The sequence below is a fragment of the Doryrhamphus excisus genome, chromosome 7 (genome assembly GCF_030265055.1).
Source record: "Doryrhamphus excisus isolate RoL2022-K1 chromosome 7, RoL_Dexc_1.0, whole genome shotgun sequence".
Taxonomy (NCBI): Eukaryota; Metazoa; Chordata; class Actinopteri; order Syngnathiformes; family Syngnathidae; genus Doryrhamphus; species Doryrhamphus excisus.
Genome location: NC_080472.1, coordinates 824,365 through 836,779, shown reverse-complemented (window position 1 = coordinate 836,779; position 12,415 = coordinate 824,365). Strand labels below are relative to the sequence as shown.

The 12,415-nt window shown below is 38.4% G+C and overlaps 1 protein-coding gene across 7 annotated transcripts in view; it reads right to left on the bottom strand.

The window, feature by feature from the left end:
- Positions 1-12,415, bottom strand: part of tjp1a (tight junction protein 1a) — a 127,511-nt gene that overhangs the window by 13,990 nt on the left and 101,106 nt on the right. For 4 of the 7 annotated variants that reach the window (XM_058078741.1, XM_058078744.1, XM_058078745.1 and 1 more), the window contains exons 15-22: positions 12,039-12,223; positions 11,562-11,657; positions 9,997-10,023; positions 7,581-7,663; positions 6,080-6,290; positions 5,893-5,993; positions 3,478-3,831; positions 785-1,015 (exon numbers count right to left, since the gene is read on the bottom strand). In XM_058078741.1, the coding sequence (XP_057934724.1) occupies positions 785-1,015; positions 3,478-3,831; positions 5,893-5,993; positions 6,080-6,290; positions 7,581-7,663; positions 9,997-10,023; positions 11,562-11,657; positions 12,039-12,223 (1,288 nt within the window). The remainder of the gene's footprint in view (positions 1-784; positions 1,016-3,477; positions 3,832-5,892; positions 5,994-6,079; positions 6,291-7,580; positions 7,664-9,996; positions 10,024-11,561; positions 11,658-12,038; positions 12,224-12,415) is intronic. The other 3 variants (XM_058078743.1, XM_058078746.1, XM_058078747.1) reach the window with 1 other exon arrangement.

Here is a 12,415-nt window from a genome sequence, read left to right as displayed (position 1 = left end):
ATTTAGTGTTCTTTGTAAGAACAAGTAAGTTGCTTAGGTTGCTGTGTGATGAATTTAGTGTTCTTTGTAAGAACATGTAAGTTGCTTAGGTTGCTGTGTGATGAATGTAGTGTTCTTTGTAAGATGACGTAAGTTGCTTAGGTTGCTGTGTGATGAATTTAGTGTTCTTTGTAAGAACACGTAAGTTGCTTAGGTTGCTGTGTGATGAATTTAGTGTTCTTTGTAAGGCCTCCTGAGATTGTCAGTGTTTACATACCAAGTTATCATTTTTTGCAGATTGGAAAATGACACCCACTGTCTTATTAAGTGGACTAACATCGAACACAACAAGTCTAACACATACTTCAAAACCTGGTACTCATGAAGCAACCCTTCATTTCCCAGCCGAGTCTCGCGTCCCTTGTTCATACTTCGATACTCAGCGACACCCCGGTTGGGGAGTGAAAGGCTACTTTTACAAAAAAAAAAAAAAAAAAAAGCAAATCGGGTGTCACGGGCGTTTGTGAATAACAGCACACTCTAGTGGCCATGCAAAGAGGATCGGTAACAGTGGGCGTCGCCGGGCAACGTGACCACGCCCACTGTTGCTTAACAGCATTTGCTCACACGCCGGCCCATGCAGCAGACATGCAGGGGGCGCTAAAGTTGAAACGAATAAGCGTGGCAGAAGAAGATAGGCAGGTAGACAAGCAGCGGCACAGGCGGTCGGTCGGGTCAGATCGAGCCGAACGGGGCGGGGCGGTGGCCCGGTCACGCGGCATCCGCAGGCGGGTCAGTCGGATACCTTTGGTTCTGAACCGGCCAGTCCAGATTCTCGGGGTTCGGACGCGACACTCTGAGTGGCTAGCTCAGGCCGGGGTCTCTTTAGTGAGCCAACCTCGGGGTCGGGGCTCGGTTGGCTGGCTCGGAGAGCTCCGGGAGCCTCGGCGGGGCTCGGGCCCCCTACAGTTTTTACAGCAGGGGTCACTGTCTCAGTCTGCTGAGGGTTGCTAGGGGCGGCAGTGGCTTCTGCTTTCTGTGAAGTGGGTCAAAAATGTTTAATAACACGTGCTGACACGCTAACGGTGCACTGCAAACAAGGGTTAGTACTGTCGCGGGATTCGCTACGTTCGCCAATGAGCCAATCACATCACTTCTTTTAGCCCAGATTAGGAATTAGGACACATTAGAGTACAAGTTAGAGTACACTAATTTGGCTTTAATTCTACCATAACAATACACGAATCCTAGTCCTTAGTCCTGTACGCTCACTAACAAGGTAGTCCCACTATTTGGATTCGGGAATCGAATTGCGGGTGAAATACATGTCACATCAACACGGACGTTTTTTTTTTTTTTCAACATGCACACAATACTTTCTGGTATCAACACAATTCCCGATTATCGGGATGACAGGTGGAGAAGTGGACATCGAGGAATTGGGTTACAGACACTTGGAACAAATTAGAAGGAACGTTGCCGCTCCAGTCAGTAACAGTCGTACAGATAAGTTGCGCTAATACAGAATACAAGAGGAACAGTTCATCTTAGCTGCTGGATGGAGCAGGGGTGTCCAAAGTGTGGCCCGTGGGCAAAGATGGACAAATCAGCAGTAAAGTAAAAATTTAATAATTTAATGAATTTTTTTTTCCTAGTCATATTTTAAACAGGACGAGGCTAACTAGTTAGCTCACGGGCTTGCTATTCTAGCAGTTGTGTTTAGTGTGGAAGTGGTAATTTTTTGGTTTCTCTGCCCTTCTTCCCCAATCGGTTTCAAACGCTTTCTTAACTTACATAAAATGGGGAGGCTAACTAGTTAGGCTAACACTAAAAAAACAGGAGAGAAAAAACGAATCCTCTCACTTAGTGTGGAAGTGGTAATTTTTTGGTTTCTTTGCCTTTCTTCCCCAATCGGTTTCAAATGCTTTTTTAACTTACATAATTTGGGGAGGCTAACTAGTTAGCTCACGGGCTTGCTATGCTAGCAGTTATGTCCCTGCAGTGATCTCGTAGCCTGCACAGTGTCATGTAAACAAATACATCTACATCACAGGTGTCCAAAGTATGCCCCCAGGGGCCATTTACGACCAGAGCTGTTTTTTATTGGCCCGTGATACATTCTAAACATAATTTAACAACACTCATTTAGTGTGGAAGTGGTAATTTTTTGGTTTCTTTGCCTTTCTTCCCCAATCGTTTCAAACGCTTTTTTTAACTTACATAATTTGGGGAGGCTAACTAGTTAGCTCACTGGCTTGCTATGCTAGCAGTTATGTCCCTGCAGTGATCTTGAAGCCTGCACAGTGTCATGTAAACAAATACATCTACTTCACAGGTGTCCAAAGTATGCCCCCGGGGGCCAGTGATACATTCTAAACATAATTTAACAACACTCTCATTTAGTGTGGAAGTGGTATTTTTTTTGGTTTCTCTGCCCTTCCTCCCCAATCGGTTTCAAACGCTTTTTTAACTTACATAATTTGGGGAGGCTAACTAGTTATCTCACGAGCTTGCTATGCTAGCAGTTATGTCCCTGCAGTGATCTCGTAGCCTGCACAGTGTCATGCAAACAAATACTTCTACATCACAGGTGTCCTAAGTATGCCCCCGGGGGCCATTTACGACCAGACCTGTTTTTTATTGGCCCGTGATACATTCTAAACACATAATTTAACAACACTCTCATTTAGTGTGGAAGTGGTAATTTTTTGGTTTATATGTTATGCTTATATTATTTTATATATTATTTTAAACATAATATTATGACAAAACAAAAAATCAGGTTGTCGTTTTTACACAATTGGGTTAAATTATAATATGTGAATACAGTCAAAATTCTGAGAATAAAAATTAGAAGAATAGTTTGAAAATAGCAAAAAAAACAAGGCAGAAAAAATTTGTAAAAATTTTATGAGAATAAAGTCAAAATATTGCGAGAAAAAAAAAATTCTAAGGGGAAAAATTATGACATTTTAGGAGCATAGAGTTGACATTTTTAATTAAAAATATATTATATTTGAAATAAAACAAATTCAAGTCGTTAATTTTGGAAAATATATTAAATAACGTCATAATACTCTGAGTAGAAAATTTATGAATTTAAGAATAATTAATAATTTTAAGAAAAAAAATAATGGTGAAAAAAGCCTTAAGATGTTGTTTTTTTTTCTTGAAATATATACGAGAAGTTTGGACACCCCTGTTCTTAAATATGACACACACACACACAAAGATTAGTCAACAAACACACACAAAGGGGTTGAATAAATACTCTTTCATAAGTACTATATACTGTAAGGTGTATACGTATATTCATTTTCACAGTAAGGCGATAAATACCTGACCACAATACTGCAGTTCTGACCATCATCACACTTGATATTGCGTTCGAACAATTAAAAGACAGAGAAAGATTCAATAGCGCCTCCAGAAAACCCTCCTAACGCACACCACGTCCTCCAGACAACAGGGGAGACGCACAGCTCTCAGAAACGCTACCTGCTGAGGCGCCGCAGCTTTGAAACCAGCCGGGTCGATGCGGTTCAGCGGGTCCGCCGACTGCAGCGCGTGCGGGTAGCCAGCGTAGCCCGGCGGTTCCTGGATGACGGGCGGGTCGTCGCGGACGGGCTCGGACGAACGGGTGATGGCGGGCTCGGCGGGCGGACCCACGTCGTCGTTAAGCGTTTCGTCCAGCTCCTGGTCGGTGTAGGCTCCGCCCTCCGTGTCCGTGTCCTCGTAGTCAGAGGTGTGGCGGCTGTCGGTGCTGTACATGGAATACTCGCTGCCCGGCGCCGACAGGTAGGACAGGCGGTCGTCGTGGATGTCCAGATCATCCTCCGCTGCCCCATCAGCCTGGGAGTTCAGGGAAAGGCATAAAATATATAGAAATTAATATATATAAATATAAATAAATATCTAATATCTCACTATATGGATACACAGATATGGTCTGAATGGGTGGAGGCGGGGCCAGGGTACCGTACACACGGTACCATAGACCTAATCTTTGTGTACCGTCTTGGGAACCCAGTGTCTCGTGACAGTGTCTTACCTCCACTTACCATGCTAACGTTAGCATACTGGCATCTCTTGCTATTTTCATGGGTAGACACATATATAAACACTTTGTGTCGCTATTATGCTAGTTGTTAGCATGCTAACATTAGCACAGTATCAGTTTTAGCCATTGTCATAGGTAGACATTAGTATTAGTATTTTTTTGCGATTTTCATGAATATAAACTTAAGCGGACACTATTATGCTAGGTGTCAGCATGCTAACATTGCTAGCATGCCAATATTATACCTCCACTCACCATGCTACCATTAGCATACTGGCATCTCTTGCTATTTTCATGGGTAGACACATATATAAACACTTTGTCACTATTATGCTAGGTGTTAGCATGCTAACATTAGCATAGTATCAGTTTTAGCCACTGTCACCATTGGTAGACACTAGATGTTAGGGGTTAGCATACTAGTATTTTTGTTGTGATTTTCATGAATATGAACTTAAGCGGATATTATTATGCTAGGTGTTAGCATGCTAACATTGCTAGCATGCCAATATTAGGTTAATAGCATTTTTAGCCCTTTTCATAGGTAGACACTTTTATAAACACCTAATACTATCATGCCAGATGTTAGAATGCTAACATTAGCATAGTATCAGTTTTAGCCACTGTCACAATTGGTAGACACTAGATGCTAGGGGTTAGCATACTAGTATTTTTATTGGTATTTTTATTTATTAAATATTTATAGTATTTTCATGAATATGAACCTAAGCGGACACTATTATGCTAGGTGTTAGCATGCTAACATTAGCACAGTATCAGTTTTAGCCATTGTCATAGGTAGACATTAGTATTAGTATTTTTTTGCGATTTTCATGAATATAAACTTAAGCGGACACTATTATGCTAGGTGTCAGCATGCTAACATTGCTAGCATGCCAATATTATACCTCCACTCACCATGCTACCATTAGCATACTGGCATCTCTTGCTATTTTCATGGGTAGACACATATATAAACACTTTGTCACTATTATGCTAGGTGTTAGCATGCTAACATTAGCATAGTATCAGTTTTAGCCACTGTCACCATTGGTAGACACTAGATGTTAGGGGTTAGCATACTAGTATTTTTGTTGTGATTTTCATGAATATGAACTTAAGCGGATACTATTATGCTAGGTGTTAGCATGCTAACATTGCTAGCATGCCAATATTAGGTTAATAGCATTTTTAGCCCTTTTCATAGGTAGACACTTTTATAAACACCTAATACTATCATGCCAGATGTTAGAATGCTAACATTAGCATAGTATCAGTTTTAGCCACTGTCACAATTGGTAGACACTAGATGCTAGGGGTTAGCATACTAGTATTTTTATTGGTATTTTTATTTATTAAATATTTATAGTATTTTCATGAATATGAACCTAAGCGGACACTATTATGCTAGGTGTTAGCATGCTAACATTCACATGTTAACATTGCTAGCATGCCAATATTAGGTTAATAGCATTTTTAGCCCTTTTCATGGGTAGACACTTTTATAAACACTTAGTACTATCATGCCAGGTGTTAGCATGCTAACGTTCACATGTTAGCATTGCTAGCATGCCAATATTAGGTTAATAGCTTTTTTAGCCCTTTTCATGGGTCGACACTTGTATAAACACTATGCTAGGTGTTAGCATGCTAACATTAGCATAGTATCAGTTTTAGCCATCGTCACCATTGGTAGACACTAGATGCTAGGGGTTAGCATACTAGTATTTTTTACGATTTTCATGAATATGAACTTAAGCGGACACTATTATGCTAGGTGTTAGCATGCTAACGTTCACGTGTTAGCACTGCTCGCATGCCAATATTGTATTTATCTATCAGTTATGCCTTACCTTGCCCTCTGAAACCCACACCAGCTGGTTTTGCTGCTGCTGGATTGTTTCCTTCAGTGCTCCAAACCAGCCATCGTTCATGTTGTTCAAGTTAATAGTTGCTAAAACAGAAAAAAAATCATTCTTATTATCGTAATAAATATGCATATCAGCTATATCTCACCCCCCCCTCCAACGGGTGACTCACTGGTGAAAAGATGGTGGTTGTTCTTCCTCAGTTTCAGGGCTCGTTCATACAGTTTCCGGGCACTCTTCCGAGACTCGGGGCAGAGTCTGGTCCTCATGTTCTTGACGCCTTGCTTTGTGTCTGGGTTGAGGAACACTACGATGGGATACCACTGGGCGTAGTTCAAACGGTCCACTGCATTTGGGGTGATGTCCAATACTGCATGTTTGTCCTTTCACACACAAAAAACAAACAATGGATGTTGTCATAATACATAATGAACCGGTCATACATAAATATTCATTTGTCAGCATTTTGCTGAGGTAACAGAGATGATCCACCAGAGGGCAGCAGTGAGCCATGCCTGAACAAATCTTAAAGTACCACACAGTGGGAAAACAAAAGGACAGAAGTAAAGCAGCATATGTAGGTATGCTAAGAAGTTATACATTTCAAAATAAAATATAAAACATTAAAACATAATATTTGGACTTTATTGCCATCATGTTCTAAGTTTATTCCGCAGACTAATTTCCAAATGATTTACACATTAATCTGTTTTGTTTGTCATATCTCACATATTTTTTCTTTCATAGTTCAACCATTATTAGTATTTTTCCTGATATTATTATGAGTTTATTCTCAGAAAGTGGAGACCTTTTTTCTCTTGTTAGAATGAAAAAATTACAGCAGTTTTTTTCATTTCTGCTGTTTATTTATTTTTCAACTCATCCAACTTTCTTGGAAATTATTTTGGTTTATTAACTCTTATAAAATAGTGACTGTTTTTTTATTTTACTTTTGTCTTGCAAATTTTCAAAAAAAATTTCAAATATAATTCTGGAATTATATTTGTAGAATGTGCTGCAGGCCAGAATAAAAACACAGACGCATATGGCCCCCGGGCCACAGTGTGGACCCCCTCCCCCCCAAAAAACAGACCAAACCAAAAAAAAAAAAAAAAAACAGACGCACATGGCCCCCGGACCACAGTTTGGACCCCCCTCTAAAAAAAAAAAAAAAAGACCAAACCAAAAAAAAACAAAAAATAAAACCACACGTACATGGCCCCCGGACCACAGTTTGGACCCCCCCCCCCAAAAAAAAACAGACGAAACAAAAAAAAAAACACAGACGCATATGGCCCCCGGGCCAAAGTTTGGATCCCCCTAAAAAAAAACAGACCAAGCAAAAAAAAACAAAGATGCACATGGCCCCCAGGCCATACTTTGGACCCCCCCCCCCCCCCAAAAAAAAAAAAAAAAAAACACACGCACATGACCCCTGCACCAGTTTGGACCCCCCCTCCCCAAAAAAAACAGACCAAACCCCCCAAAAAAAACACAGACGCATATGGCCCCCGGGCCACAATTTGGACCCCCGGGCCACAATTTGGACCCCCCCCCCCAAAAAAAACCAGACCAAACAAAAAAAACAAAAACAAAAGATGCACAGTTTGAACGCCCCCCCCCCCCCCCCCCCCCCCCATGCGTTCTGTGCTCTTATCAGGCATTCCTCTCACCCGGTCGATGATCTGCTTGATGGTGTGCAGGCGAATGATGCCAGAGCTTTTTTGATCACTTCCAGCATCCCGCGGCTCGCTTTCTGCGGAAGGCAAAGAGACAACGTTAACTGCAAACACGTCGACACTCCGCATAAACGCATAAAGACAAGGCAGTGCCCAAATTAGTCATCCTCGTGGCATGCGGTTGTCAACTCCCATAAAAAGAAGCGGAACGTGGACAAGAATGGAACGGCCTCTTGTACAGGAGAGGACAAGTGTTGAGAAAAACAGATGATGGTGCCAGTCAATCCATGCAGTAGCCATTAGATCGATGCAAATGGAAATGCTTTCTAGTGGCCGATAAGCTTATTTATTATTACTACCAGAAATGTATTTAGTCATAGAATATGCAGGAATTGAAGTCAAGCTGCGTAGGGGAGTTTATGAATCACATCAAAATAAAAAAAAAAAATGGTGTCCTGCCCGGAAACACGAAGGGGAGTATTCTCTTCTCATAAGGATGATAAGGGCAGTGACTCATACGATATGAAATAATATGAAATAATAAGAAATGCAGCTTTGTTAAACAGACATTGCCAAGTGTCAAAGTGTGGCTTTATATTTTCATATGTGCTTTTTTTTTGTGGGAATTTTGCCCATCATCCTTAATCCTTCAGTGTGTTTCATTTCTGTTTTGTTTGTTTCTCATATCTCACATTTTTTCTTTAAACATATTTTTTCTTTCATTGTTCAACCATTATTAGTATTTTTCCTGATGTTATTATGAGTTTTTTCTCTTGTTAGAATGAAAAAATTACAGCTGTTTATTTATTTTCCAACTCGTCCAACTTTCCAACTCTTATAAAATAGTGACTTTTTTTTTTATTTTACTTTTGTCTTGCAAATTTTCAAAAAATTTTTTCAACTTGATTTTTCTGAAATTACTGCAGATTGTTGCATTTTTTTTTCGGTGTGCTTCTGGAGGCCAGAAAAAAAAACCACAGACGCATATGGCCCCCGGACCACATTTGGATCCCCCCTCCCCTCAAAAAAAAAATTGACTAAACAAAAATTTTTTTTTTTGAATTTTTTTTTTTTGTGACCAAACCAAAAAAACAAAAACACATGGCCCCCGGACCACAGTTTGGATCCCCCTAAAAAAAACACAGACGCATATGGCCCCTGGGCCTCAGTTTGGACCCCCCACCCCTCAAAAAAAAAATTGACTAAACAAAAAAAATTTTTTTGTTTCAAATAGGGCTGCTTCATTGTTGCAAATTTCGTTTTTCGTTTTTTTAAGTTAATTTGATTAAATAGTCATGATTACGTCTGGTTTGCAAATATGCTTTTTTTTTTGCTCTATTTAAGAAATATTTTGCCAAAAAAAGCAGTGTACCGCAAATGGCCCCCGGACTGCACTTTGTACAATCTCGGTAAGGCTAAAATTAGCTAAAACTTGCTTTCTTGAACTACTCATAAACCATATTCAACTACTAAACAGCGTAATTTATTCATGAATATATTTTTGACAAAACTTGATAGAGTCAATCAATTAATTTCCGCGATGGAAATGAATTTTTTTTTTTCATTTTTTATTCATGTTTGCAAATGTGATTTTTTTTTTGCTCTATTTAAGAAATATTTTGCCCCCCCCCCCCAAAAAAAAAGCAGTGTGCCGCAAATGGCCCCCGGACTGCACTTTGTACAATCTCGGTTAGGCTAAAATTAGCTAAAACTTGCTTTTTTTTAAACTACTCATAAACCATATTCAACTGCTAAAAATATATAATATATATTTGACAAAATATATCATTGAATTTCCGCGATAGAAATAAATGTTTTTAACATTATCAGAGCCCCTTAGTCACATTTACTATTATTATTATTATTAATATTCATTATTTACACCACATTGCACAACTCTTATGCTGCAGGCACTCGAGACAGCCGCAAGCCAGCGAGCTAGCTAGCTTTTTCTAAACCTAAGAAGCCAGAAAGGTACCACTTCCACACAGGATGGGAGGAGATTTTTTTTTTTTTTTCTCTATTCTAGCATGCGGGACATGCCATGGCTGACTTCATGCAGTGTCAAGGTAATGTCACGTAAGCTAATGTTTTTGTCATGACCTGAAAGAGTACACATCACTCGTATTTCTCATCAACCCCAATGAGATCACAGTACTTGATCGAGTCTGTTATGCAGTATTGGTAGTGAGTTAGTAGTATTTGACAGGTAAATAGCAGGCCCCTAGGCAGTGTTTGGCATTTGGATGTTTGATTGTTCCAGAGTTCCTTCCATCAAGCGGTATTTCCCCGTAAAATCGAGCGGCAAGCCAACTACCAAACACGCTCGCCGGTTCGCCATCTGCCATTTTTTTGTTTTTTTTTCAATCAAATAAAGCAAATGCAAGTTGATGCGCTATAAATGACATACTTTCCCCTCCTTGTTGTTGCTGTGTTTCTGAAAAGACAATACAGTAACACAAACGTCACCAAAGTGGCAAAGACACACGGATGGGATGCATTTAGGAATGCTAGGAAGTCACAGATGGAAAATACTGCAAGGTGAAAAAGTCAAAAGTAAAGTACATTTTATTTTTCTAATAATATGACTTTATATTTTATAATATAATAACATTTTCCAATTGCATTTTCTTTCTCATATTTTCTAAATTATAACATATTTTTCTTGAATATTTCAGCTCCATGCAACTAAAATGACTAAAATGAGTATTTTTTCCATTATATATTACCAGTTTATGACTTTAAATTTTATAATATAATAATTTTATTTCTCATATTTTCAAAATTATAACATATTTTTCCTGAATATTTCAGCTCTATGCTACTAAAATTACAGTATTTTTTGTATTGTATATTACCAGTTTATGACTTTATATTTTATAATTAATAACATTTTACAACTGTACTTTCAAAATTATAACATTTTTCTTGAATATTTCAGCTGTATACTTCTAAAATAACAGTATTTTTTCCCATTATATATTACCAGTTTATGACTTTATATTTTATAATATAATAACATTTTCCGACTGTATTTTCTTTCTCATATTTTCAAAATTATAACATATTTTTCTTTAATATTTCAGCTGTATGCTATTAAAATGACAGTATTTTTTCTATTTTATATTACCAGTTTATGGCTTTATATTTTATAATATAATAATACTAATTTTCTTTCTCATATTTTCAAAATTATAACATATTTTTCTTGAATATTTCAGCTGTATGCTATTAAAATGACAGTATTTTTCTATTATATATTTCCAGTTTATGACTTTATATTTTATAATATAATAACATTTTACAACTGTATTTTCTTTCTCATATTTTCAAAATTAGAACATATTTTTCTTGAATATTTCAGCTGTATGCTACTTAAATGACAGTATTTTTTCTATTATTTATTACCAGTTTATGACTTTATATTTTATAATATAATAAATAATTTTCTTTCTCATATTTTCTAAATTATAACATATTTTTCTTGAATATTTCAGCTCTATGCTACTAAAATGACAGTATTTCTTCGATTATATATTACCAGTTTATGACTTGATATTTTATAATATAATAATAATAATTTTCTTTCTCATATTTTCAAAATTATAACATATTTTTCTTGAATATTTCAGCTCTATGCTCCTAAAATGAAAATTTTTTCTATTAGTTATTACCAGTTTATTCTTGTAAATTTATATAATATTTTTTTCTCTGAAATATTGTGTTTATATTCTCGTAAAATCACAGCTGTTTTTTTTCTATTTTGGCTTTTTATTGAATATTTTCTCTATTTCTCTGAATTATGACTTTGTTACCTTAATATTTTGACTTTAGTCTTGTAACATTAGAAATTTTTTCGTAGTACAATTCTCCTCTATTTTGTTATATTTATATATATTATATATATATATATATATATTAATATCACAACCGCACACATGAAGATAAAACCAGGACTGGTTTTTGACTACTTACTTGCCAGTTCGAAAATATCCGGCTCCTCTCGTGCCAGTTTTTCTCTCGCCACGTCTGCTATGGGTCCAAAGATGACCACGGGCCTCAGGAACCCAGCTGTGAGGGATCAAGAGGTCAAGGTCAAGGTCACGACTAGAGATGCCTGTCACATGACTACTACCCACATCACTACTGTCAGGAGAACCAGAGTATAGAGGGGAGGGAGCCACTTGGCGTGGCCCAGCAAGGTGCACTATATTCGGGCACATGCTCCGAGTATCCGGTGTGATGCCATGGAGGTCTTTGGCACACTGTTCAGTTTTTGGGTTTTTGTGTGCTCAAAGTCCCCCCACGACCCCCACCCCTCGGAGCGCTTGATTTACTCACCCGTACAGTACAGATAATTGATATTATATACTAGTTCGTTCAGAGACCCCGCCCCCCAAAAAAATGCAATCTAAACGTGCGATCCCCCTCAACGCCTTGCACTGTGCTTACCTTCCCTCAGCACCACCCTCTCGTAGGCGGGGAACTTGGTCTGAACCGGTTGTGCCGACAGGTCCTCCCTGCTCTTTCGCAAATTCCTCTTTGAGCTTCGCAGGCCACGGAAGCGCCAGAAATCCGCTCTGTCGCCCCCTGGTGTTTTGGGGAGGGTGTACTGCACACTGGACAGCTGCTCAGCCCTGAAGCAAAGTAGGAGAGTTGGGATTCGTTGTTAGGACCTTCAAAAGAAACGCTAAGGTAGTTCAGTTATAGTACGCTTTAGTTTACATGGGATTGACAAAAGTGTGTCTTGGTTTTCATACGTTGTCTTGGTTATTGTACGGGCAAACGCTTTTGCAACATTGTGTTGACAAACAGTATTCTTGCATTAG